The 27,796-nt window shown below is 31.8% G+C and overlaps 1 protein-coding gene across 5 annotated transcripts in view; it reads left to right on the top strand.

Moving 5' to 3' along the window:
- LOC125829854 (probable isoprenylcysteine alpha-carbonyl methylesterase ICMEL1) overlaps positions 1–20,757 on the top strand; it is a 28,721-nt gene extending 7,964 nt beyond the window's left edge. Inside the window, exons 10-12 of one of the 5 annotated variants that reach the window (XM_049509063.1) lie at positions 13,893–13,983; positions 14,087–14,198; positions 20,499–20,743. In XM_049509063.1, the coding sequence (XP_049365020.1) occupies positions 13,893–13,983; positions 14,087–14,198; positions 20,499–20,542 (247 nt within the window). In that variant the 3' untranslated portion in view covers positions 20,543–20,743. Of the gene's footprint in view, positions 1–13,892; positions 13,984–14,086; positions 14,199–20,386 lie in introns of all 5 variants that reach the window. The other 4 variants (XM_049509066.1, XM_049509062.1, XM_049509065.1 and 1 more) reach the window with 4 other exon arrangements.
- Positions 20,758–27,796: the final 7,039 nt, after the last annotated feature.

Here is a 27,796-nt window from a genome sequence, read left to right as displayed (position 1 = left end):
CAACAATAAATATGCACATTAATAAAGAGAGGTAAAACTTTTACTGACATTAGTTAATTGCTATTGGATCAAATATCGCTATAAGCTTTAGGGACATTTATAAAGAGTGTATAATTGCTTTTAAAAGTACATATTTAGCGGCAATTAAGCTATTACTGTTAAAGATCATTTGAGTCAGACACAAGTTCCATTTCTTAACATACAGAGATTTTAATAGCTCGGTTGATTTGCTACTTAAAAGTGTTTTTGCAAATGATTAGCCAAACACAAATATAACTTCTCACCAAAAGTAAATACTTTTCAAAATAAGTTAGTTTTAGAAATTTAACGAAGCAAAGCTTACTCAAGACTGAAAACATCATAGTCATCAACTTAAGAGGACTTGACCAACTAAAATATTATAAATCAAATGTTCGAAAAATTATAATCAAATATCATTTGGTCATCTAATTTATATAATATATATATAAATATATATACTTTGATCATATTGATAAACTAATTAGCCAAAGAATACGTAAGTTTCCTATAAATGTTAGCCCAAGAGTCAAGCCCTCAAAAAGGAAAAATGGAAGTGATTTTTTTTTCTTTATTTTTTTGGTCATAGATTTTTTTTTCCAACAATAAAGGGTGCACACATTTATAAATTCCTTGTCAATGATCCCTTGAGAAATATTATAAAAGGACTAGCATATAAGCTTATTGATTAAAATATAATCACCTCATATAAGATAATAAAATTAATTCCTTTTTGCTCCAATTTGATCTCCATGAATCACAAAGCATTATTCCTAGCTTTTTTTGTCATAATCCTCTGTCTATTCTCAGCAACCTCTAGAAGATTGACAGGTGTAGTATTAATCCCTTTATTGTAATGTATAGGGATGGAGCTAGGTAAAATTGAGCGGTTTTTTTTAGTAGAAAATTATATTACTATTTGTTTTTTTTGTACTTCGATTATTGTATTATTTTGTTGTAGTTACTGTTCGGAATGATTAATTATCATTTTTTTTAATAGTATTTTGCCTTGAGTACTTCTTTACCTTTGTTATTTCTTTTTCCATACTGTTTTTCCTTGAGTCGAGGGTCTATCAGAAACGACATCTCTATCTCTGTGGTAAGGGACTAGGGGTAAAGTCTGTACATATTTCATCCTCATCAAACACTACTTTGTGAGATTACACAAAATTTACACTGAATATATATATATATATATATATATATATATATATATATATTTAGTTTGACCTACTAATACTTGTCACATAAATTAAAATGGGAAAATTATATATTTATAACATAAATTTTCTTTGTTACAGCACGTAGGGCTATTATGCCTAATGATGGTTATAATGATGTTAGCACACCAATAAAACCACCAGGTAAACTTCTCCTATCTCAAATTTTTAGCTTATGTAAAATATAAGTTTTATTATTATTATCGTTGTGATTTCTGATTAAGCATATTTAATCTTCAATTCAAATGATATGTACAATTTTGATTTTTTTAGTATGATATTTATAAATTTAATAAATTATTAAGTATTGAATTATTCAATTAGCTATATGTTATGATAAAATCTATTTTCTTGTTTCATAATTGAGAATAATTAACAATATATTTATTTTATACATGAGTCTTATTATCCTCCTTAACTATTTAAAATCAAAATTATTAATCTATAACCATAATATATCAATATAAATTTATGCACAACTTAATGTAGATATAATTCTATATGTACGGTCAACCAAACACAATGTTGTCAGTCAAATGATGTATTATCTTATCACTATTTTTTTCATTAAAAAATATATTCTCATGGAAAAATGCTCAATGCTATTTTTATAGATATTTTAATTAAATTAGTAAATTTTTTTTATAATTTTCTCATACTGAAAATTATGAAAGCTTTTCAATATTTTAGTGAAAATCTATATGATAAATTTAAATTACTTATCAAATCAGATAAATTAATTTTATATGATTGAATTTAATTTAATTTTCTATGATAACAGATTATGGTGGAATTCCAATGCAACCTCATTCTTCTAAACTAGATCATTCAGCAATTGATAACCACCCACCACCTGTTGTTATACACCCACTCCCTGGTAAAATTCTCTCCAATATCTTTGTAATTTTTATTTTTTTTTTCACTCGATATCTCGTGTTTATACTAAAATTCGATTAAATATGTATTCACGCATTTATAGTCTCATTCTTTTCGTATGGCTCTCCAATAACTAAAAGGACAGGACTGGACGGGACCTTAGTGGAATATTCTAAAAAAAAAAAAAAGATATATATTAATTTAAATATAAAACTACTAATTAAAAATCACAATATTTTATAAAAAGTTATTGTGTGTGTTATTACTTCACGAGTTGATTAGTTGACCTATCTAGTGGTCCAACCCATCAAATTGTGGACGAGTTGAAAGGATTACATATTTCAATTGGCGAAGAACACGGTATGATGAGAGATGGTAATCTTTATTGGATTTGAGATACACAATTTAATCTGTTTGGCCAAATTTTTAAAATTAACTTATTTTGAAAAGTATTTTTATGTAAAGTTTCTTTTTGAACAAGCACTTTGAGTGAGGAGCTATTTGTTTACGTCAATTAATATTTTTGAGCAACAATTGATGTTTCGTCAAATTTCTAAAAAGTGTTTTTGGAAAAAGTATTTCTCATACACTTTTTTTTGGTAAATAAATTACTTTATTTATCAGAATTAATATGCATTACATAAAGAGTCACTTACAAATAGTGTCCAGATGTACACTATCAAAGTTAAAAGTGTTTATTAGTCAGGTGCAGTCAATTTTATATGTTTATTTATGTATTATATCAAAAATTTATTTACATTGACAATTTATATAGCTTATGTTTTTTTTTCAAGATTACAGATCCATTATTTACACCCTTTCTTCTTTACATGTTTGCAGATGGTGGATCATGAACAGAAGATCAATTGAGTAACAACAAAAATTATATTGAGCAAGAACTTAATATTATATTTATGTTTAGTTAAATATGGTGTTGGAGTTGGACAATTGTATGTTTGGAATTTGGATACTCTAGAATTGCTTAGTCCATGATAGATCTTCAATGGAGTTAAGCTAGTAATAAATACTCCAATACTTATGTTAATTAAGTTGAATTATGCTTACACTATGTAATTAATAAGGAATTAATACTTATGTTAATTAAGGGAAATTAGCACTTTGTCCTTCAAATAATTGGTAAATTTTTTATTTAGGACCTTTAGATTCATGTTATATGCATGTTTAACCTTCAATTGAATTAAACTCAATGGTACTGCACACTGGGATACCAAATACAAGGAGAGGGGAGAGCAAGATAGAAGATCATAGGCGAGTGAAAGAGCCAAATACTTGCAATTTCATTTGAATACAGTGTATCTAAAATAAATTACACCTAATTTTGACATAATATATCCGAGATACATGTATCTAGATGCGTGCACAAGAGATACATATGTATCGTGATGTATCAGGACGTGTAAGATACATGTATCCGAAGTCCAAAATCTGGTAAAATTCATAATATTATAAACTAACCCGAATATAAGTAATTAGCTCTTAAACAAGTGTGATTTCTATACTTACTCAATATATAAAGCCTTGTATTTGCCACTAATGAGTGTATCGCACTCACTATGTCATGTCCTCAATAAATAACATTATCAAAAGATTATATTTGCCTTTAAATATTGTAATTTAAATCCCTTGGAAGGAATAAACCCTTCACTCAATTATTCATATTGTAATATACTTCTAAGTCTTTTTTTACTACCTCTGTGTGTTACTGTTACAAGACGTTTTTTCTAGCCGATTTTTTAACATTCAAAAGAAAGAAAAAAATTCAAAGCATAGAAAGTTTCATTAAGATGAGAGAGCTGTGGATAAACGAGCAATAGGGAGGAATGTGAAAAGGTAGATGCAAGATGCAAGGTGCTCTTTTATCTAGGAAGACTGTGTACATCTCACTAAAAAAAATTTATCTAAGCAATATTTTTGAGTTTTTCATATAGTCGATATCAAAATTTGCTTTTTGTGTCTATCGATGATGTGATGATAATTCAGAAGATAATTTTCACAAAAAAGGGTCATGTTCCTGTGGGTTCTAGTGTTAAAGTTATTCCCTTGATATAGTTAGATGTAAATCAACTATACTATCCAATGAATTTTCTAAAATCAAATGACACAAAGCGAACTAGAATAGGTTGATTGATCCAGATAACAAAATACTTCAACCTATTTCACCAAATAGTGCTAACTTCTCCCCTTTATATGATAACTCACATTTATGTTAATTCTGACCGTTCTAGCCGTTGTACCTTTTGATTATAGTATAATATTGTCAGATTCGAACATAAGACTACTTTATTTATTAATGGAATCTTTTCCTGTCTTTTTTTTTTTTTGGAAAAAAATCTTAGTTATCTTGTAGTATTTTAAAAAATAGTTTAGAAACTTGTTCCTATATAAATATAAAAAATAAAAATAAAAAAGGTATCTTTTCATTCATTTAGGTATTGATTATTATGGTCGACTCGTCTTAGCATGTGTTTTGTTACCGATCCTTTAGACTTTTCAGAGCACACCCCTACGATAGCGAAATTCAGCACGCATAATGTCATGGGAAATAAAGTCCATACAAAATTTATTAGGTAAAATTCATCTAATAAATACATGAATATAATAATTATTACTAAATTATAGTCAAATACATATATACTTATTACCTTAATTTATTATTTAATCGTAATAAATTATCAAAATTAATGTAAACACTAGCTCGATACACATATATAGAGCAAATTGTCAGAATGATTGTTATGATTCCAACATAATCTAATAACTTTGAATCAATTTTTATTACATTATTTTTTTATTAGCCTGTTAAAAATATCTTTCCATAACTATTTTTCATAGAAATAATATCCATCAACTTCACAAGGACAAGTCAAGCCTTAGAAAGAAACAAAAAATGGAAAAAGAAAGGCATATTTAATACCCCCACACGACTCTTTTATATGTTATTATTTCTGTTATTTTTAAATATATTTATTCGCATACGTCTGTCACGATCCAAAAATGGACGTGATGGCACTCGTCTTATCCCACCAAGACAAGTCAGCCTAACACTCACCCATTACAATAAAATGTGGAAATTTCATAATTAACTCAAAAATAGCCCCAAAATCTGGTTGTCACGTGCACAAGCCTCTAAAGTATTACAATTGAATCAAAAGAAGAATACAAGTCTCATATGACATTGTTGCTAGAGTAGAACAAAATCATAAACAGGAGTAAGAAGGATTGCTAAGAAGATAAACAGCTACCTTACAAATCTCCCAGAAGCCTCGAAAAAGAAAAGAATAACAAGTACCACAAAAATTCAGGCTCGTAACCTACAAAAAATTGTAGAAGCAAGGGGTGAGTACCAAACCACACGGTACTCAACAAGTAAACCTCTAAACACGAGCTAAGGGGATAGAATACGAGTACTCCTTACACCCAACCGAACCTTCACAACTACAATCTGTATAAAACCAGCCCAACCTAACAGTTCAAAGTTTACAAAGCACATAGCTCAACACAATTCTCTAACAATTTCATATCCTCAACAACAATAATAGTTTCATATCCTCAACAGCAACACTCTAACAATTGCATATCTTCAACAACAAGCTCAATAATTCATCAGTCACAAGTTCCATAGAAAGGCACTCACAAGATCAGCAACACACAAGATCAAGTTCACCAGTAATAAAGAAGTGCAATGCAATGAAATGTAATGTCAAGTCTAGTGATGCATGTCTGACCTAATGATACACACCCGCTGTCTCTCAGTCCGGGACCCATGGGGGACATATCTGTCCATGTATCCATCGCGGCGCGCGATACGACCCTCGATAATAGTAGCCATCGCGGCGCACGATACGTCCCTCGAAATATAGTATCCGTCACGGCGCGCGACACGTCCCTCGAATTATAGTATCCATCGCGGCGCGCGATACGTCCCTCGAAATGGTACATCCTCTTTATTTTCTTATTCTTTCTCAATGCACATAACACTTGTCAGAACCATGTCTCAGAACAATGCAAATGACATGTTCACACAAATAATGAGGAGATGACCATTTTCATAACATTGCACAATTCACAACAAGACAATCAGGATACAACATCAACAACGATTCAACAAGCCTTTCAACCCAGTCTCAAACATCACACATCAACAATTAACCACATTGCCTTTTATTAACCCCTTTTTCATCATTAGAAAATAATCAATATGTACAAGTCAACACATCACCGAGTCTCATTACCCCCAAACACATATCACAAGGAAATACACGAATTCCATACACTTAACAAGGGTTTAGAAATCCACTTGCCTTAATTAATTGAACAATCACTCCGGGTCTCGAGTCTTCCCATCTCGTTGAACTTCCAACTCAAAGCAATCTATTCAAATAAGTAACCACGATAAGATTCTGAATATATACTAACAACACTCATATTGCTATGTGTTTAGCCTTGACCCAAAAATTCACCCAAGTTTATAATAAAATTTCTAAATCTTGATTCCAACCAATAGGTCAAATCTCATATTTCCTGAATTTCAAGTCTAGGGTTAAATCATAATTTCTCTAAACATAACAACCCTAATAGTTTTCATATAATATAATACACTCAATATTTAATAATAATAATAATAAATAATTAATTAAAATAGATCCCAACGTCAAGTTACTATATCAGTAACTTAAGTCTAAGAAACTCAATTTGCAGATTGTGAATTCAATGTCAAAATACTTGTAATTATTAAATCATTAGTAAGTATAGGATCATCCAATCATTATCTAATGATTACATCCATATGGCAATGAAGGTATTTGTTCCTCCAAGTAAAAAAAATACACATTAGAATAGGTATATCCATTCTCACTTGCAATTCAATTATACATACTTTCCACTTACGACCCCACTTTAATTCACAATAACAATGATATGTTCTTACCCATATATACAAATACAAAAATTCAGGCAATGATGATGATTACATTACCTGAACAGAAGGTCGCTTAATGTTCTCTTCGTCTCCTTCGGTTACAGATTTTAGCCGCAAACTGATTTTTTTTTTGCCCTTTCGTGCTCGACTAAAAATATAATATTAATTACCTTTAACTCTGATTTATTTAATTTTTTTACATGGGCTAAGTGGTATAGGATATTACTTATATTCTGGACTTGGCCCATTAATCACCCACTAATAAAACTTCATTATTTAATAAATACCACCAACTAAATAATCGAAATTATCGAATAGTATAAAATTCTCAAACCCACTTCACCAACAAGTCAAAAATAACTCGAGACAACTATCGAGAGGGGTAAAATGGTAATTTTGTGAAAATTTTCAAAAATGACCTTCCGGGTCATTACAACGTCAAATAATATAACTTACTATAATTAAGCAATTTAATCGAGTAAATATATTTATATCAATAAACTATAATTAAGTGATAGTATATATACAAACGTATGCATATACAGAATTTCAAGATGTTGAATGAAAAGGTGGATCTAAGATATAAATTTAATCGGTTTGACATTTAGTTTCTTATCGTTGAAAACAGTTACTTACAATTTTAAAATTATATGTCCAAAATTTAGCAATTGTTGCTATAGAAGCTATAAGTTGCTTAATAAGGTCACGGGCAAAATGATTAATGAAGCATCTCTTTTCTTGATTTTGGTAAGTGGAGTTGATTGAACCAATACACCATTTTTCAACACATGAGCAGGTATAATATCCTTGAGCTTATTGATCACTTTCAAACTAGTTGGATAATGTATCGATGAGATGAACAGTAGACATTTGACCTTCAATTAGGAGGACTTTCTTTCGAAATGCCATGTGCTTGTTTTGTGCTATTCTAACAGAGTAACACAATCATTCTTTTCAAATAGTATATATACTGTGTAGATCGAAACATCTTTTGCAAAGTTTGCTATTTCACTCAATCCAGCAAGAGTTTTGCTGATACTCTTAAAGGTCTCGGTGTCAAAGCAGAATGTATAGTATCCTCTATGAAGGAAAGACACATACAGATTTGTTTCTTCAGGTAACTGATGCCTCATTTGCTTGAAGTTCTTATACACATTATAGTCCTTCCTTTATCCGCGCTTGATTTTTTCTCTTCTGATTCTTGCTTTGGTAACGTTTAGGATCCAATGAGTGGTGGAATAGATATGTTAGATGATCTAATTACGCTGATTCATGGTGATAGCTCTGAAACCATTAGAGAAAATTCGACTCCAAGAAAACGACTTGTACCTGAGTTCATGTTGAAGATGGCTCAAAAGTGTTAGCCCCTTTTAATGACCATTCTACTACTGTACCATAATCCATTGTGTTCAATTGGATCATTTTGAGCTCGATGAATTGCCAGAGCTTTCGATTAGATTAACTTTGATCCTCTTTTACCTTGTTTTAGTTAGTTTAAAGTGGACTTACTAACAAAAGTAGCCATATAAATAGGTTATTCTTGGAAGGAAAACAACCCTTCATTCAATTATTCTTATTGTAATATACTTCTGAGTATTTTTCTATTACCTATGTGTGTGTTCCTATTTCAAATAGGTATATTTTCTTTCATCCAAATATATTGATTTTTATCATCGACTCGTATTAGCACGTGCTTTATTACCATCATGCCCGATCTTTTAAACTTTTCAGATTGCAAAATTCAGCACACTTTATTAATAACATGGTAAATAAAGTCCATACAAAATTTAGTAGATAAAATTTACTTTTATATCATCTAAAATATATATGTCATATATCTTCACAAATAGTCAATTACATACATATTATTACCTTAATTTATTATTTAATCATGATAAATTATTTAAATTGATGTGAACATTTTATGCGCGTATAGACTAATCTATGCCTTTTCTGGGTACATATTTTATGAATATTTTATGCGCGTATGAATATTTTATGCGCGTATAGGTACTTCTCAACTTAGAAAAAACTTAGCACATGAAAAGTGGACCACAAGAAGTTTCATTTATGTCAATCCAATTCAAGCCCTAAGAAAAAAAAACAAAAATCATAAAAATAGTCTTTAACAACAATAAATATGCACATTAATAAAGAGAGGTAAAACTTTTACTGACATTAGTTAATTGTCATTGGATCAAATGTCGCTATAAGCTTGAGGGACATTTATAAAGAGTGTTAATAATTGCCTTTAGAAGTACATATTTAGCGACAATTAAGCTATTACTGTTAATTAATTGTTGTTAAAGACCATTTGAGTTGGACACAAGTTTCATTTCTTAACATACAGAGATTTTAGTAGCTTGATTGATTTGCTACTTACAAGTATTTTTATAAATTGATTAGTCATACACAAAAATAACCTCTCACAAAAAATAAAACACTTTTCAAAATAAGTTAATTTTAGAAATTTGACCAAACAAACTTATTCAAGATTGAAAACATCATAGTCATCAACTTGAGAGGACTTGACCAAGTAAAATATTATAAATTAAATATACAGAAAATTACAACCAAATATCATTCGGTCATCTAATTTATAAAATATATATACAATATATAGCGTATGGTATTTATTTTATACTAAACATGTATACATATTCATATATCAAAGTATATATATATATATATTATACATATCATATACATAATATATATAGTACATATACAACGAAAATATTTAAATAATACATATATTAATCATATCGATATATTAGTTAGCGAAGGATATGTAAGTTTCCTATAAATGTTAGCCCAAGCCTCCCCCACACCCCCACCCCAGAAAATAGAAAAAAGAAAAAATGGAGGTGATTAATGGTGTGAGTTGGTTCGGAGGGGTAAACGTCTGCATTTTCAAGTTCAAACGAAGTGTAGAGCAGGAAAATCTGAATTTTACTATTTTTCGTGTGCTATAGTCCATGAATTTTTGGTGATATGGAATTCAGACGGGTTTTTGGCCGAATTATTTTGTAGGCGTTCGTTAAGACCTTATTAATGGCGTGAGTTGGTGCGCAGGGGGCAAACGTCTGCATTTTCAAGTTCAAACGAGGCCTAGAGCGGGAGAATCCAAAATTTACCATTTTTTGTGTGCTATAGTCCATGAATTTTTGGTGATACATGATTCCGACGGGTTTTTGTAGGCGTTCCTTAAGATCTTATTAATGGTGTGAGTTGGTTTGGAGGGGCAAACATCTGCATTTTCAAGTTCAAACGAGGTCCAGAGCGGGAAAACCTTAATTTTACCTTTTTTCGTGTGCTATAGTCTATGAATTCTTGGTGATTCGGTATTTCAGCTGGTTTTTGGCTAAAAAAAATTTGTGGGCGTCCGTTAAAACCTTATTAATGTTGTGAGTTGGTCCGGAGCGACAAATGTTTGCATTTTCAAGTTGAAATGAGGCCCAGAGCAGGAGAACATGAATTTTACAGTTTTTCGTGTGCTATAGTCTGAGAATTTTCGGTGATACGAAATTCTCACGAGTTTTTGATCGAATTTTTTTGTAGGCGTCCGTTAAGACCTTATTAATGGCATGAGTTGGTCTAGAGGGGCAAATATCTACATTTTCAAGTTTAAACGAGGCCTAGGGCGGGAAAACCCAAATTTTATCGTTTTTCATGTGCTATATAGTCCATGGACTTTTGGTGAGACGGGATTCTGGCCAAAATTTTTTGTGGCAATACGTTAAAACCTTATTAATGGCGTTAGTTTATCCGAAAGGGAAAACGTCTACATTTTAAAGTTCAAACGAGGCCCAGATCGGGAAAACCCAAATTTTACCGATGGATTTTTGGTGATACGGTCTATAGATTTTTGGTGATTAGTGTTGCCACAGAAAAAACTATTAGTGGCAACTATTATAGATATTTTTGGCGACTAGTGTTGCCACTAAAAGATATTATTAGTGACGACTATTTTAAATATTAGCAGCGACTAAAAGATACTATTAGTGGCGACTATTTTAAATATTAGCAGCGACTAAAAGGTACTATTAGTGGCTACTATATTTGTAACACCCCGTATCCGAAACAGACAAAAAAATGCAGATTTTGAGAAGTTCTAGGTGCAACCCACGGTTGCCATTCACGAACCGTAGGTCAGACCATGGCCCATGCTGGTGGTCCGTGGTTCACCATTACAACCCTTCCCTAAACCCAGCTCAGAAAATCGGCTAAGTCTCGAGTCGTGGATAGACCCACGGTCTGTGGTTTGTGTTCGTGGATCAAGACTCATTTATCCAGCCTCTGACACGAACTACGGTCGACCAGCACGGACCGTCATTTGATCTACGGTTCGTAGGTCTGACCGTGGTGAGGGTCAACAACCAATTAGAGGAAAATTATTGAGTGAGTCAACATCAGATGGTAATAACTCTTAGCACAAAAGGAATTATGTGTCCCATGACCTATGATATGATATATAATTGAATCCTCTTTCCAACGCCACCGAGTTTGCTAAAATCCCACATCCGAGTAAAACGTTAGGTTGGTTTTAGTGAAGCCCTGTTGGGTAGACTCAACCGATGACTCTAATCGACGGACCGTCGATTGACCTACGGCCTGTCAGTCTAATCCGGCGGTCATTCCAACAACAATTAAGTTAGGGGTCTTTTGGTCTTTTCCTATTTCATTTAACGCATAAGGTACGTCATTTAGAACCTAAATCATGAGGTTTTAGTCAGTTTAAGCCTAGAAACATAACTAGAACTTATCCAACTCAAATCATTAATCAAAACTTAGGAAATTAGAAGCAAAAAGAGGAGAAAAAGGTCAAGAACCCTAGTTCAAGAACGCAACAAGGTTCAATCAGTTCCATCCCCAAAATCTAATAATTTCTCCGTGGAATTCGTCACCATATATGTGGGATTTCACTAGTGGATTCCTTTCGCCCATTAGGTTCCTAGAATTCAGTCAGATTCTTGATTCCATGATTATGAACAAACCTAGGGTTTCTAGAATTTCAACAGATCATCATGAATTAGTTATTTAAATGTTCCAATCAGATTATCACGTTATTACTCAGTTTATTGCATGAATTACAGAACCCTAGCTATGTATTTCTTTAGTTCTTGAATTACACATGCTAGGTCAGATATCTCAATTATTCAATTATACATGCCTAAGTTATTAATGCATCATTATTAGATTAATTGTTGCATTCTCAGTTTGCATGTTCAGTTTTGAGCTATCCAGTATTTACAGAAATTCAGTCATAACGAGTTAACCACTTAATTCATTGGGAGTAGCATAATACCGAGTTGGACTAGGGTTCAGCGTACCCTTCTAGTCTCAGAACTATGAGCCACGTAGGTGTAAGTCCCCTTTGTGGGCAACATCAGTTTAGTGATCACGCCAACCATGCCTTTATACCTTTGGCCGGGTATATTGGGTCCTCTCGATGGGGCGTATACATCAGACTCCACATTTAGCTCATGTGGTTTTATTGTCGGTTATTAGTAGCTCCCACAGTTCACTCAGACTCTATTGTATTGACCACATTTACAGTTCATTCAGTATTCAATCAATATGTCATAAATTGGTCATTGCATTCAGTTAGCTCAGTATTCAGTATCTCTATCATGTCCAGATTATTTCATTGCTTTATTGTTTTGTTCAGTTATATGTTCTTTCAGATTTACCCTATCATGCATGCTCAGTACCTTTCAAGTATTGACGCATACGTGCGCTACATCTTCTCATGATGTAGGTTCAGGTTCTCAGAATTCAGATCACGCTTAGATCGATTCCCGATCTTCAGTTCAGCAGCATCAGTGGTGCGTCCTCATTCTTTGAGGACTAGTGACATGTTTATCTTTATCGCTTTTAGTCTTTAGTTTCAGTTTTGCTAGATCTAGTTGGGGCATGTCCCAACATTTCTAGTCAGTTTAGAGGCTTATTTCAGACATAGTTAGATTTAGCTTAGTATTGAGTTAATATTTTCTTTGTATGAAACTCATCAGTTATCATTTATCTCAGTTATATTATATGAGTATTCCCCATCTTTTCATTTTATTTATGATTTAACTTCCGCATCAGTTTATTATCTTTAGTATGCTCATGATCATGCCAGTAGGGTTAGCTTGAGATCATTTGTGGTCCTAGGTCCCATGTCCGCGTCTCGGGGGTAGCTCGGGGTGTGACAATTTTAAGTATTAGCGGCAACTAATGTTGCCACTAAATGGTACTATTATTAGCGACTAATGTTGCTACTAAAATGTACTATTAGTGGCGACTAATGTTGCAACTAAAATATACTTTTAGTAGCGACTATTATAGGTATTAGCGGCGACAGATGTTGCCACTAAAAGTGACTATTAGTGGCGACTAATGTTGCCACCAAAAGATTCCAACATTTTCCATGCCAGGTTATTGTGTCTTAGATCATAAGTTCTCCCTTGATGCATAAATTCTCCATTTTGAGGCATTTCCACTGGATGCAGCCAGCCTATGTCACTAGGATATAAGTTGTTAGAACTTAGATACATAAACTATGGAGCAGAGCAAAACTGGTTAATTAATCGTAGAACATAGTGGCTACATTTTTTATGGAAATGTAGTACATAAAATGATCTCCAAAAGGTCCAAACTAGTTGGATAATGTATCGTTGAGATGAACAGTAGACATTTGACCTTCAATTAGGAGGACTTTCTTTCGAAATGCCATGTGCTTGTTTTGTGCTATTCTAACAGAGTAACACGGTTATTCTTTTCAAATAGTATATATACTGTATAGATCCAAACATCTGTTGCAAAGTTTGCTGATGTACGTATTTCACTCAATCCAGCAAGAGTTTTGCTGATACTCTTAAAGCTCTCGGTGTCAAAGCAGAATGTATCCTCTATGAAGGAAAGACACATACAGATTTGTTTCTTCAGGTAACTGATGCCTCATTTGCTTGAAGTTCTTATACACATTATAGTCCTTCCTTTATCCGCGCTTGATTTTTTCTCTTCTGATTCTTGCTTTGGTAACGTTTAGGATCCAATGAGAGGTGGAATAGATGATATGTTAGATGATCTAATTACGCTGATTCATGGTGATAGCTCTGAAACCATTAGAGCAAATTCGACTCCAAGAAAACGACTTGTACCTGAGTTCATGTTGAAGATGGGTCGAAGTGTAAGCCTCTTTTAACGACCATTCTACTACTGTACCATAATCCATTGTGTTCACTTGGATCATTTTGAGCTCGATGAATCGCCAGAGCTTTCGATTAGATTAACTTTGATCCTCTTATTCCTTGTTTTAGTTAGTTTAAAGTGGACTTCCTAACAAAAGTAGCCATACAAATAGGTTATTCTTGGAAGGAAAAAAAACCTTCATTCAATTATTCTTATTGTAATATACTTCTGAGTATTTTTTTTATTACCTATGTGTGTGTTCCTATTTCAAATAGGTATATTTTCTTTCATCCAAATATATTGATTTTTATCATCGACTTGTATTAGCACGTGCTTTATTACAATCACGCCCGACCCTTTAAACTTTTCAGATTGCAAAATTCCGCACACTTAATTAATATCATGGCAAATAAAGTCCATACAAAATTTAGTAGATAAAATTTACTTTTATATCATCTAATAAATATGTCACATATCTTCACAAATAGTCAATTACATACATATTATTACCTTAATTTATTATTTAATCATGATAAATTATTTAAATTGATGTGAACATTTTATGCGCGTATAGACTAATCTACGGACTGGTGAAACTATTCTATATATAAAAAAAATAAATTAGCTACTTCTCGACTTTGAAAAAACTTAGCACATGAAAAGTGGACCACAAGAAGTTTCATTTATGTCAATCCAATTCAAGCCCTAAGAAAAAAACAAAAATCATAAAAATAGTCTTTAACAACAATAAATATGCACATTAATAAAGAGAGGTAAAACTTTTACTGACATTAGTTAATTGTCATTGGATCAAATGTCGCTATAAGTTTTAGGGACATTTATAATGAGTGTTAATAATTGCCTTTAAAAGTACATATTTAGCGGCAATTAGCTATTACTGTTAATTAATTGTTGTTAAAGACCATTTGAGTCGGACCCAAGTTTCATTTCTTAACATACAGAGATTTTAGTAGCTCGATTGATTTGCTACTTACAAGTATTTTTATAAATTGATTAGTCATACACAAAAATAACCTCTCACAAAAAATAAAACACTTTTCAAAATAAGTTAATTTTAGAAATTTGACCAAACAAACTTATTCAAGACTGAAAACATCATAGTCATCAACTTGAGAGGACTTGACCAAGTAAAATATTATAATTAAATATACAGAAAATTACAACCAACTATCATTCGGTCATCTAATTTATAAAATATATATACAATATATAACGTATGGTATTTATTTTATACTAAACATGTATACATATTCATATATCAAAGTATATATATAGTATATATATCATATACATAATATATATATAGTACATATACAACAAAAATATTTAAATAATACATATTTAAATCATATCGATAAACTAGTTATCGAAGGATATGTAAGTTTCCTATAAATGTTAGCCCAAGCCTCCCCCCACCCCCACCCCAGAAAAAAGAAAAAGAAAAAATGGAGGTGATTAATGGCGTGAGTTGGTCCGGAGGGGTAAACGTCTGCATTTTCAAGTTCAAATGAAGTGTAGTACGGGAAAATCTGAATTTTACCATTTATCGTGTGCTATAGTCCATGAATTTTTGGTGATATGGAATTCAGACGGGTTTTTGGCCGAATTATTTGTAGGCGTCCGTTAAGACCTTATTAATGGCGTGAGTTGGTGCGCAGGGGGCAAACGTCTGCATTTTCAAGTTCAAACGAGGCCTAGAGCGAAAGAATCCAAATTTTACCACTTTTTGTGTGCTATATTCCATGAATTTTTGGTGAAACATGATTCCGGTGGGTTTTTGTAGGCGTTCATTAAGACCTTATTAATGGTGTAAGTTGGTCTGGAGGGGCAAATGTCTGCATTTTCAAGTTCAAACGAGGTCCAGAGCGGGAAAACCTTAATTTTACAGTTTTTCGTGTGCTATAGTCTGAGAATTTTTGGTGATACGAAATTCCAACGAGTTTTTGATCGAAATTTTTTGTAGGCGTTCGTTAAAACCTTATTAATGTTTGAGTTGGTCCGGAGTGACAAATGTCTGCATTTTCAAGTTGAAATGAGGCCCAGAGAGGGAGAACATGAATTTTACAGTTTTTCGTGTGCTATAATCTGGGAATTTTTGGTGATACGAAATTCCGATGAGTTTTTCATCGAAATTTTTTGTAGGCGTCCGTTAAGTACTTATTAATGGCGTGAGTTGGTCCAGAGGGGCAAACATTTACATTTTCAAGTTTAAACTAGGCCTAGAGCGGGAAAACCCAAATTTTATCCTTTTTCATGTGCTATATAGTCCATGGACTTTTGGTGAGACGGGATTCTGGTTGAAATTTTTTGTGGCAATACGTTAAAACCTTATTAATGGCGTGAGTTTGTCCGAAAGGGCAAACGTCTACATTTTAAAGTTCAAACGAGACCGAGATAGGGAAAACCTAAATTTTACCGATGGATTTTTGGTGATACGGTCTATAGATTTTTGGTGATTAGTGTTGCCACTATTAGTGGCAACTATTATAGATATTTGCGGTGACTAGTGTTGCCACTAAAAGATATTATTAGTGGCGACTATTTTAAATATTAGCAGCGGCTAAAAGGTACTAGTAGTGGTGACTATTTTTGTAACACCCCGTATTCGAAACAGACCAAAAAATGCAGATTTTGAGAAGTTCCAGGTGCAACCCACGGTTGCCATCCATGGATCGTAGGTCAGACTGTGGCTCGTGCTGGTGGTCCGTGGTTCACCACTGCAACCCTTCCCTAAACCCAGTTCAGAAAATCAGCTAAGTATCGAGTCACGGATAGACCCACGGTCTGTAGGACAGACCACGGTCCGTGGATTGTGTCCGTGGATCAAGACTCTTTTATCCAGCCTCTGACACGAACTACATTCGACCAACACGGACCGTCGTTTGACCTACGGTCCGTAGGTCTGGGTCAGCAACCAGTTAGAGGAAAATTATTGTGTTGGTCAACTTCAGATGGTAATCACTCTTAGCATAAAAGGAATTATGTGTCACATGACCTATGATATGATATATAATTGAATCCTCTTTCCAACGCCACCGAGTTTGCTAAAATTCGACATCCGAGTAAAACGTTATGCTGGTTTTATTGAAGCCTTGTAGGGTAGACTCGACCGATGATTCCAATTGACGGACCGTTAATTGACCTACGGCCCGTCAGTCCAATCCGTCAATCACTCCGCCAACAATTAAGTTAGGGGTCTTTTGGTCTTTTCCTATTTCGTTTAACCTATAAAGTACGTCGTTTAGACCCTAAATCATGATGTTTTAGTCAGTTTAAGCTTAGAAACATAACTAGAACTTATCCAAGTCAAATCATTAATCAAAACTTAGAAAAATATATGCAAGAGAGGAGAAAAAGGTCAAGAACCCTAGTTCAAGAACGCAGCAAGGTTCCATCAGTTCCAGCCCCAAAATCTAAGAATTTCTCCATGGAATTCGTCACCAGGTATGTGGGACTTCACTAGTGGCTTCCTTTCGCCCATTAGGTCCCTAGAATTCAGTCAGATTCTTGATTCCATGATTATGACCAAACCTAGGGTTTCTAGAATTTCAACAGATCATCATGAATTAGTTATTTAAATGTTCCAAATTAGATTATCACGTTATTACTCAGTTTATTGCATGAATTTCAGAACCCTAGTTATGTATTTCTTTAGTTCTTGAATTACACATGCTAGGTCAGATATCTCAGTTATTCAATTATACATGCCTCAGTTATTAATGCATCATTATCAGATTAATTGTTGCGTTCTCAGTTTGCATGTTCAGTTTTGAGCTATCCAGTATTTACAGAAATTCAGTCATAACGAGTTAACCACTTAATTCATTGGGAGTAGCATAATACTGAGTTGGACTAGGGTTCAGCGTACCCATATAGTCCCAGAACTACGAGCCACATAGGTGTAAGTCCCTTCTGTGGGCAACATCAGTTTAGTGATCACGCCAACCATGCCTTTATACCTTTGGCCGGGTATATTGGGTCCTCTCGATGAGGCGTATACATCGGACTCCACATTTAACTTATGTGGTTTTATTGTCGGTTATTAGTAACTCCCACAGTTCAGTCAAACTCTATTGCATTGACCACATTTACAGTTCATTCAGTATTCAGTCAGCATGTCATAAATTGGTCATTGCATTCAGTTAGCTCGGTATTCAGTATATATATTATGTCAAGATTATTTCATTGCTTTATTGTTTTGTTCAGTTATATGTTCTTTCAGTTTTACCCTATCTTGCATGCTCAGTACCTTTCAAGTATTGACGCAAACGTGTGCTACATCTTCTCGTGATGAAGGTTCAGGTTCTCAGAATTCAGATCACGCTTAGATAGATTCCCGATCTTCAGTTCAGCAGCATCAGTGGTGAGTCATCATTCTTCGAGGACTAGTGATATGTTTATCTTTATCGCTTTTAGTCTTTAGTTTCAGTTTTGCTAGATCTAGTTGGGGCATGTCCCAACATTTCTAGTCAGTTTAGAGGCTTATTTCAGACATAGTTAGATTTAGCTTAGTATTGAGTTAATATTTTCTTTGTATTAAACTCATCAGTTATCATTTATCTCAGTTATATTATATGGTTATTCCCCATCTTTTCATTTTATTTATGATTTAGCTTCCGCATCAGTTTATTATCCTGAGTATGCTCATGATCATGCCAGTAGGGTTAGCTTGGGATCATTTGTGGTCCTAGGTCCCATGTACGCGTCTCGGGGGTAGCTCGGGGCGTGACAATTTTAAGTATTAGCGGCGATTAATGTTGCCACTAAATGGTACTATTAGAAGCGACTAATGTTGCCACTAAAAGGTACTATTAGTGGCGACTAATGTTGCAACTAAAATATATTTTTAGTAGCGACTATTATAAGTATTAGCGGCGACAGATGTTGCCACTAAAAGATACTTTTAGTAGCGACTATTATAAGTATTAGCGGCGACATATGTTGCCACTAAAAGAGACTATTAGTGGCGACTATTTGAAGTTTTAGCAGCGATTAAAAGAGACTATTAGTGGCGACCATTTTAAGTTTTAGCGGCGACTAATGTTGCCATTAAAATGTACTATTAGTGTCGACTATTTTAAATATTAGTGGCGACTAAAAGGTACTATTAGTGGCGACTATTTTATGCATTTGTCCTTTACCATTAACAGAGATCTAATATGCACATGCTAAACTCTTCAAGAAAAAATAGGTTCAAATTTATTCCTCAACTTTTGTCTATGGGTTATAATTACCGGTTGGAGCGCCGTTAGGGGGCAAGGGAAATAATGAGACTTTTTCCTAATAGTGAGAGTAAAATTAGACAGTTTATACCAGCTCAAAATTTATAAGTGGTCTAGCATTACATGTAACCATGGTTTTGGCAGCTTTGGAGACAACACTAGTTGGGAGTTTGTTTCCTTATAGAGTTTACGATCAATTATACTTCAGGTGATAGTAAAGACCAATCATACTAATGAGTAAGTCACCTGTCTTATTTCACCTTTCATGTTGTTTAATGTGTTATTGGAAGTAGTGTAAGATGAATGAGAAGTGAAATGAGAAGGCAACCGATTATACCTGAACTTACACGCAATACAGTCATACAGAACAAAGAAAGGGGTTAACTTCTAATGATTGAAGATAAGATTCTAGTGATGCCATTATAGTTGGTGGGCTAGCTTTTAGCTTGCATATTCAAGAAGCTAGTGGTTGCATGTAGTATGCAAAGGTAGCCGGTAAAATGATCTCCACAAGGTCCAAACTAGTTGGATAATGTATCGATGAGATGAACAGTAGACATTTGACCTTCAATTAGGAGGACTTTCTTTCGAAATGCCATGTGCTTGTTTTACGCTATTCTAACAGAGTAACACAGTTATTCTTTTCAAATAGTATATATACTGTGTAGATCGAAACATCTTTTGCAAAGTTTGCTATTTCACTCAATCCAGCAAGAGTTTTGCTGATACTCTTAAAGCTCTCGGTGTCAAAGCAGAATGTATCCTCTATGAAGGAAAGACACATACAAATTTGTTTCTTCAGGTAACTGATGCCTCATTTTCTTATATCGCGAAAAGTTCTTATACACATTATAGTCCTTCCTTTATTCGCGTTTGATTATTTCCCTTCTGATTCTTGCTTTGCTAACGTTTAGGATCCAATGAGAAGTGGAATAGATGATATGTTAGATGATCTAATTACGCTGATTCATGGTGATAGCTCTGAAACCATCAGAGCAAATTCGACTCCAAGAAAATGACTTGTACCTGAGTTCATGTTGAAGATGGCTCGAAGTGTTAGCCCCTTTTAACGATCATTCTACTACTGTACCATAATCCATTGTGTTCAATTGGATCATTTTGAGCTCGATGAATCGCCAGAGCTTTCGATTAGATTAACTTTGATCCTCTTATTCCTTGTTTTAGTTAGTTTAAAGTGGACTTGCTAACAAAAGTAGCCATACAAATAGGTTATTCTTGGAAGGAAAAAAAACCTTCATTCAATTATTCTTATTGTAATATACTTCTGAGTATTTTTCTATTACCTATGTGTGTGTTCCTATTTCAAATAGGTATATTTTCTTTCATCCAAATATATTGATTTTTATCATCGACTCGTATTAGCACGTGCTTTATTACCATCATGCCCGATCTTTTAAACTTTTCAGATTGCAAAATTCAGCACACTTAATTAATATCATGGTAAATAAAGTCCACAAAATTTAGTAGATAAAATTTACTTATATCATCTAATAAATATATGTCATATATCTTCACAAATAGTCAATTACATACATATTATTACCTTAATTTATTATTTAATCATGATAAATTATTTAAATTGATGTGAACATTTTATGCGCGTATAGACTAATCTACGGACTGGTGAGACTATTCTATATATAATAAAAATAAATTAGCTACTTCTCGACTTTGAAAAAACTTAGCACATGAAAAGTGGACCACAAGAAGTTTCATTTATGTCAATCCAATTCAAGCCCTAAGAAAAAAACAAAAATCATAAAAATAGTCTTTAACAACAATAAATATGCACATTAATAAAGAGAGGTTGTCGCGCCCCGTTTTTCTCAAAATGGACTTTCCTTTCAGATGCACGACCTAACAATTCTTTTGGGCTTTGGGAAATGAAGAGTCGCCACCTAACGAATTAAGGCGCGTTAGGGCACCTATCTAACCTAACTAAGTCTAGCTAAGGTCAACGAACCAGAGATCAAGGTAAGAGGGTTCAAGTTACAAATGTGGGTCCCGGCCGTATCTCATGCAATATGTGGGGTTACAAGTAGCAAATAAGGTCACTTCATTTATTGGTTTATTAACTAAGCTATCTAGACTAAGTTATAAAGTAAGGAACCAAATTCTCAATTTAATTAAAGAGGTTTGAAATAGTCAACTAATCAAATAAGAGAAATTATACTTATAACATGCTAAAAATAGGTTAAACTAATCTATGAATTTATTACGGGGGCAAAAATCATCATATTCTAAAGATATCGTAATTCTAGCTATCCCCAAACACATAACATTATAAGACAAAATGAATTTATTTAGCATGCAACTATAGACAAGGATTACAATCAATGATACATACAAACTAGTAACGCCACCAAATTCACGAATTCAATTTAATAAAAGAGGAAAGAGACTAATTTGATTGCTTCCAATAGAATACTTAAAGTAACATAAATAAAAGGAGAAACATAATTGAAAATTAGAAGATTCTGAATTGAGAAACTAACCTTGTTGCTTCCAAACTAAATGCTTAATATATATCGCTCAACATAGAAATTTAAATAAAGCAATAATACATAAAGTTAAAGTTGAGAGAGAGAGAGACGGGATCAGATATGACAAGGCTAAAAATGGGCCCAATGCGATGTTACTCCCTCTATTCTACTTTTATGATCAACCTTCTTAAACGTCTTAAGACAAGACGAAAAGAGTTCTTAAAGAGGTTATTCGGGAGAACTAAATAAAATATTTTGATATTTCAGAAGTCATGTAAAAGTTAAAAATGTTTATACTTGATTTTTTTTTATTTAGTGAAACTTTGTTGATAATTTAACAAAAAATATAAAAGTTGTCAAGTCTTTGAGATTTTTAAAAGGGTGACATATAAAATGAGAATAATAATGGAGTAACAATGAGTTTTATTCTTATAAAGTGGTAATGTGCTTCATATGAGAAGTCAGCTATAGCATGTCTTGTTTCATCATCTCCCAAGGCATACCTGATGCCCCCTTTCGAGGTGATGATTCAACTTGAACTCGTCTTCATGCGTTGAATTCTCCACTCGTTGTGATTGCATTCCAACCGACGTACATGTAATAATATTTAAAGAGGTGAGAGTAGGTATGTTCTTAAAGCTTAACTAATCAAACAAAAATTATAAATTGATAAGAGTACTAAAAAAAAACTCTTAATTACAGTAAGCACATGAAAAAAGAGGAGAACTTTTCAGCTCTTTTCTCGGACCACATGATTTGACATAAATTTGCATTTCATCCCCTCTTCTTATGATTAAACTAATTGACCTTGACTTAATATAGTCTAAACCCCATCACAACGTACTTACAAACACCAAAGCAAATACGGCTATTTAATAGTGAGCAATTGATGCAAGCAGTGAGTTTAAGCTTGAGAGTAATTAATAAATTAACACATATCTCCCTAACAATTTACTATACTTAAAAGGATTACTAAGAAGAAATCATATCAAGTCCTTAAAAGGATAGTGCACTACACACAAGATGAGAAATGATACTTAGAACCAAATTGAAAAATGAGCTAAATACGGTGGAAAAAATATAATTCTTTCTCACCTAGATCACATATAATAAAATATAACATTTTTACTAAGAATGAATAAACTACATGGTAACAAATAGTCATGAGTTACTGTAATGTAACTTTAAATAAATTCTTGCACTTATAAGAACATTTTCATTACAAATTATTTGCAATGTAATTCACACTATTGTCGAGATCTATCCTACAGAGTTGACTAAATGTGATTAGGATCGGTGACTACAAAACTACAAAAAAAATCCTCATAAGAATTAATGATACATAGCACTAGATTCTAAATTTAAATTGGGTAAATCACATAACTATGCAATAATAAGAAAATATTTACCATCTATGGCAATATAATATTTCTAACTTGATATAGCAATTATTTGGAATTAAAAAATTGTACAGTGAAAGCCTTTCTATCCCGCTTCTTTCCCTCTTTCTCTGCCATTTTTTCTCTTGCTTATCTTCTTCTTTTTCTTTGAAATTTTCATTTAAAGAAATATCTTCAAATTGGTTTTTGCCCATATATCGCAATTTCACCCAAAAATACGATAAGAATCATGTGCTCAAGTAGGAATTTCAAATCTCTAAAATCACAACATCAAGAGTTCACCATTGATGGTCATTATAAAACTTCAAATTTTGAATTCATTATTTAAATTTTATGAATTTGTGATTAGTTTAAATAGGTTGTTCCTACAAATAATTGAAAATATCATTTGGAGTTTATTTCTCAAGTTTAACAGGGTTTGGTTAAGTTTAGAATTGATTTTAGGAGAAATATTAGATTGAAGCTCGAAAAATATGAAGTTTACGGAACTGTATCTCAATTGTATTAAAGTTGTATTATATATGTTTCATAATTGTATTAAAATTGAATTAAATCATGAATAATACATTTATAATACATATTGCAAATTTCACTTCCTTTTTAGTGATATCAACTAAAATAATTTAGGTAACACAGTTGTAATACATTACAATATAGACACAATACATTTGTAATACATATTGCAAACTACGCTCTTTTTCTTAGTAAATCAAAATAATTTATAAGACACATCTAATACATGTTTTATTCATGAATTATACATTTTTAATACATATTGCACACTTCACTCCTTTCTCAGTGATACCAACAACAATAATTTAGGTAACACATTAATAATACATTTTTAAGACATGCACAATACATTTTAAATACATATTGCAACCGTTACTCATTTTTTTAGTGACACAAATCAAAATAATTTACAAGACACATATAACATAAGTTTTATCGTGAACAATACATTTATAATTTGCAAACTTCACTCTCTTCTTATTGATACCAACCAAATAATTTAGGTAACATACTTATAATACATTTATAATTCATATTACAAACATCATTCATGTTCTTAGTGATACAATCAAAATAATTTATAAGACACATATAATACATGTTTTATTCATAAATAATACAAGTTGAATTCAGTCTATAGATAATTCTCTCGTCTTTCGTTAGTAACGTTTTTCATTAATTCTTAATTCTCTCTTCTAATACAACTTTAATATTGTGTAATACACTTTTAATGCAAATTTAATTCATTTTGCAGTTTATTGATTGATTTGTTACGATTGAATTACTTGTTTAATTCATTATTGATACAAGTTTAATTCACTCTATAGATCAATGTCTGGTCTTCATTAGTTACGTCTTTTATTTATGTTTAATTCTCTCTTCTAATTCAACTTTACTATTTGTGTAATACACTTTTAATACAAGTTTAATTCATTTTGCAGTTTATTGGTTGATTTGTTACGATTGGATTACTTGTTTAATTCATTATTGATACAAATTTTATTCAGTTTACTAATCATAGAATGTTCTTTCGTTTGCTACATTTTGTACTCATGTTTAATTCTCTTTTAATTCAACTTTAATATGTGTGTAATACATATTTAATTCAAGTTTAAGTCATTTTGCAGTTTATTATGTCTCTTATTTGTTACAAAGATAACATCATATCCTTAAATCTAACTTTCTCATGCGAATTCACCTTTAGAAATGAGGAAGTATGGGGCACAAATATGACATCATATCGTCATTTATTCAAACTTTCATATCTTCAAACATTCATATCTTCATATATTCAAATATTCGATCTTCAAATCTTCATATATACAAATATTCAAATCTTCAAATTTTCATCAGGTATGAATACAATTATTTATATAACCTTCATTAGAATGAAAATCGTCGACAACGCCAAAGCAACAAATAAAAAACTAATCGACTTCTTCTATAAACTAAGCAGCCCCAATTCTTCGATTTCTGAAAATTTCCCTAACTTTTCTATAGGTCTTTTGCCTTTGATAAAAGTCTAACTTTTTTTTTATAATATTGAAAAATCATAGATAGAGGAGGTACAGGGAGAAAAAGAAAGAAATAAAAGCATAGAGAGAGAGAGGGGGTGCAGAGAGGCTGCAGGGCCAGGGAGGAAAATAAAAAAATAGCGAGAGATAGAAAAAAAATGGAAAAAGAGCGCAAGAGAAAATAATAGATCTAATAAAATAAGTATACATAATATTATTATATATTGCTATAAATGGTAATAATTAAAAAATATGTTTAAAAATAGTAATTATTAATTAAAAGGGACTTATTCAAGTAATTAATCCAATTTAAAACATGATGTATTTTTAATAATATCTTAATCCAAACTGAACACAAATTGTAAATAATAAGATATTCATTATCGTCAATTGTTCATTAGAATAATAAACGAGCAAACAAAAAATAGCATGAAAATAAACAAAATCGATAACAACATGATATTGACAAAAAATGATTAAAGCATAGTATATGAAGTATTGATGGAACAAGAAAAGGATAAAGATTTGACCTTTTATGGAGGAAAAAAAAGAGACGTTGGAAGAAGGGAAGTAAAAAAAAAAAGAAAAAAGGCTGATCTCACGGAAGTATTTTGGGTGAGGAAATAATATTCTTTCCCATAAAAGAGAAAATTTTATGATTTGTAGGAGGATTCTATGGGTATGAAAAGTTTTTAACTAAAATTTCAAATTTTAAAATTTAAAATATGTACCAAATATGGATAATTGAATTTAAATAAAAATCTACCAAAAATATATAAGTGGGTATCAAATTACTAAGTAAAAGAAATATTATTAAATCAATAATTATAGTATTGTAAAAAAATAAACTACCAACATTTACGATAATATGAACAATAACATTGAAAAAATCATTCAAGTGTTTATAACTAAAAATTAAATAAACAAATGCACATATATAAGGAGGGGATAATAATAATAATTTTGTAAATTATACATACTAAAGTATAAAACATCATAATTGAAACATGGGTAAAACTAAATATAAAACTTTACAAGAAACAAGTATTAAAATACATATTTAATCGAATAAAAATTCAAGAAAATGATTATAGGTCGGTCAAAATTGGGTGTCAACAGAGGTAAAACTTTTACTGACATTAGTTAAATGTTATTGGATCAAATGTCGCTATAAGCTTTAAGGACATTTATAAAGAGTGTATAATTGTTTTTAAAAGTATATATTTAGCGACAATTAAGTTATTACTGTTAAAGATCATTTGAGTCAGACACAAGTTCCATTTCTTAACATACAAATATTTTAATAGTTCGGTTGATTTGCTACTTAAAAGTGTTTTTTGCAAATGATTAGCCAAACACAAATATAACTTCTCACCAAAAGTAAATACTTTTCAAAATAAGTTAATTTTAGAAATTTAACGAAGCAAGCTTACTCAAGACTGAAAACATCATAGGCATCAACTTGAGAGGACTTAACCAACTAAAATAATATAAATCAAATGTTCGGAAAATTATAATCAAATATCATTCCGTCATCTAATTTATATAATATATATAGTACATATACAACAAAAATATATAAATAATATATACTTTGATCATATTGATAAACTAATTAGCCGAAGAATGCGTAAGTTTCCTATAAATGTTAGCCCAAGAGTCAAGCCCTCAAAAAGGAAAAATGGAAGTGATTTTTTTTTCTTTTTTTTTTTTGGTCATAAATTTTTTTTCCCAACGATAAAGGGTGCACACATTTATAAATTCCTTGTCAATGATCCCTTGAGAAATATTATAAAAGGACTAGCATATAAGCTAATTGATTAAAATATAATCACCTCATATAAGATAATGAAATTAATTCCTTTTTGCTCCAATTTGATCTCCATGAATCACAAAGCATTATTCCTAGTTTTTTTTGTCATAATCCTCTGTCTATTCTCAGCAACCTCTAGAAGATTGACAGGTGTAGTATTAATCCCTTTATTGTAATGTATAGGGACGGAGATAGATAAAATTGAGGGTTTTTTTTTAGTAGAAAATTATATTACTATTTGTTGTTTTTTGTACTTTGATTATTGTATTATTTTTTGTAGTTACTGTTCGGAATGATTAATTTTCATATATTTTTTTTATAGTATTTTGCCTTGAGTACTTCTTTACCTTTGTTATTTCTTTTCCCATACTGTTTTTCCTTGAGTCGAGGGTCTATCAGAAATGATATCTCTATCTCTATGGTAAGGGACTAGGGGTAAAGTCTGTATATATTTCATCCTCATCAAACCCTACTTTGTGAGATTACACAAAATTTACACTAAATATATATATATATATATATATATATATATATTTATATGTTTTTAGTTTGACCTACTAATACTTGTCACATAAATTAA

The sequence above is a fragment of the Solanum verrucosum genome, unplaced genomic scaffold (genome assembly GCF_900185275.1).
Source record: "Solanum verrucosum unplaced genomic scaffold, falcon-dt-bn FXZP01000008.1, whole genome shotgun sequence".
In the NCBI taxonomy this organism is placed as follows: domain Eukaryota; kingdom Viridiplantae; phylum Streptophyta; class Magnoliopsida; order Solanales; family Solanaceae; genus Solanum; species Solanum verrucosum.
This window is presented reverse-complemented; position numbering and strand designations above follow the sequence as displayed.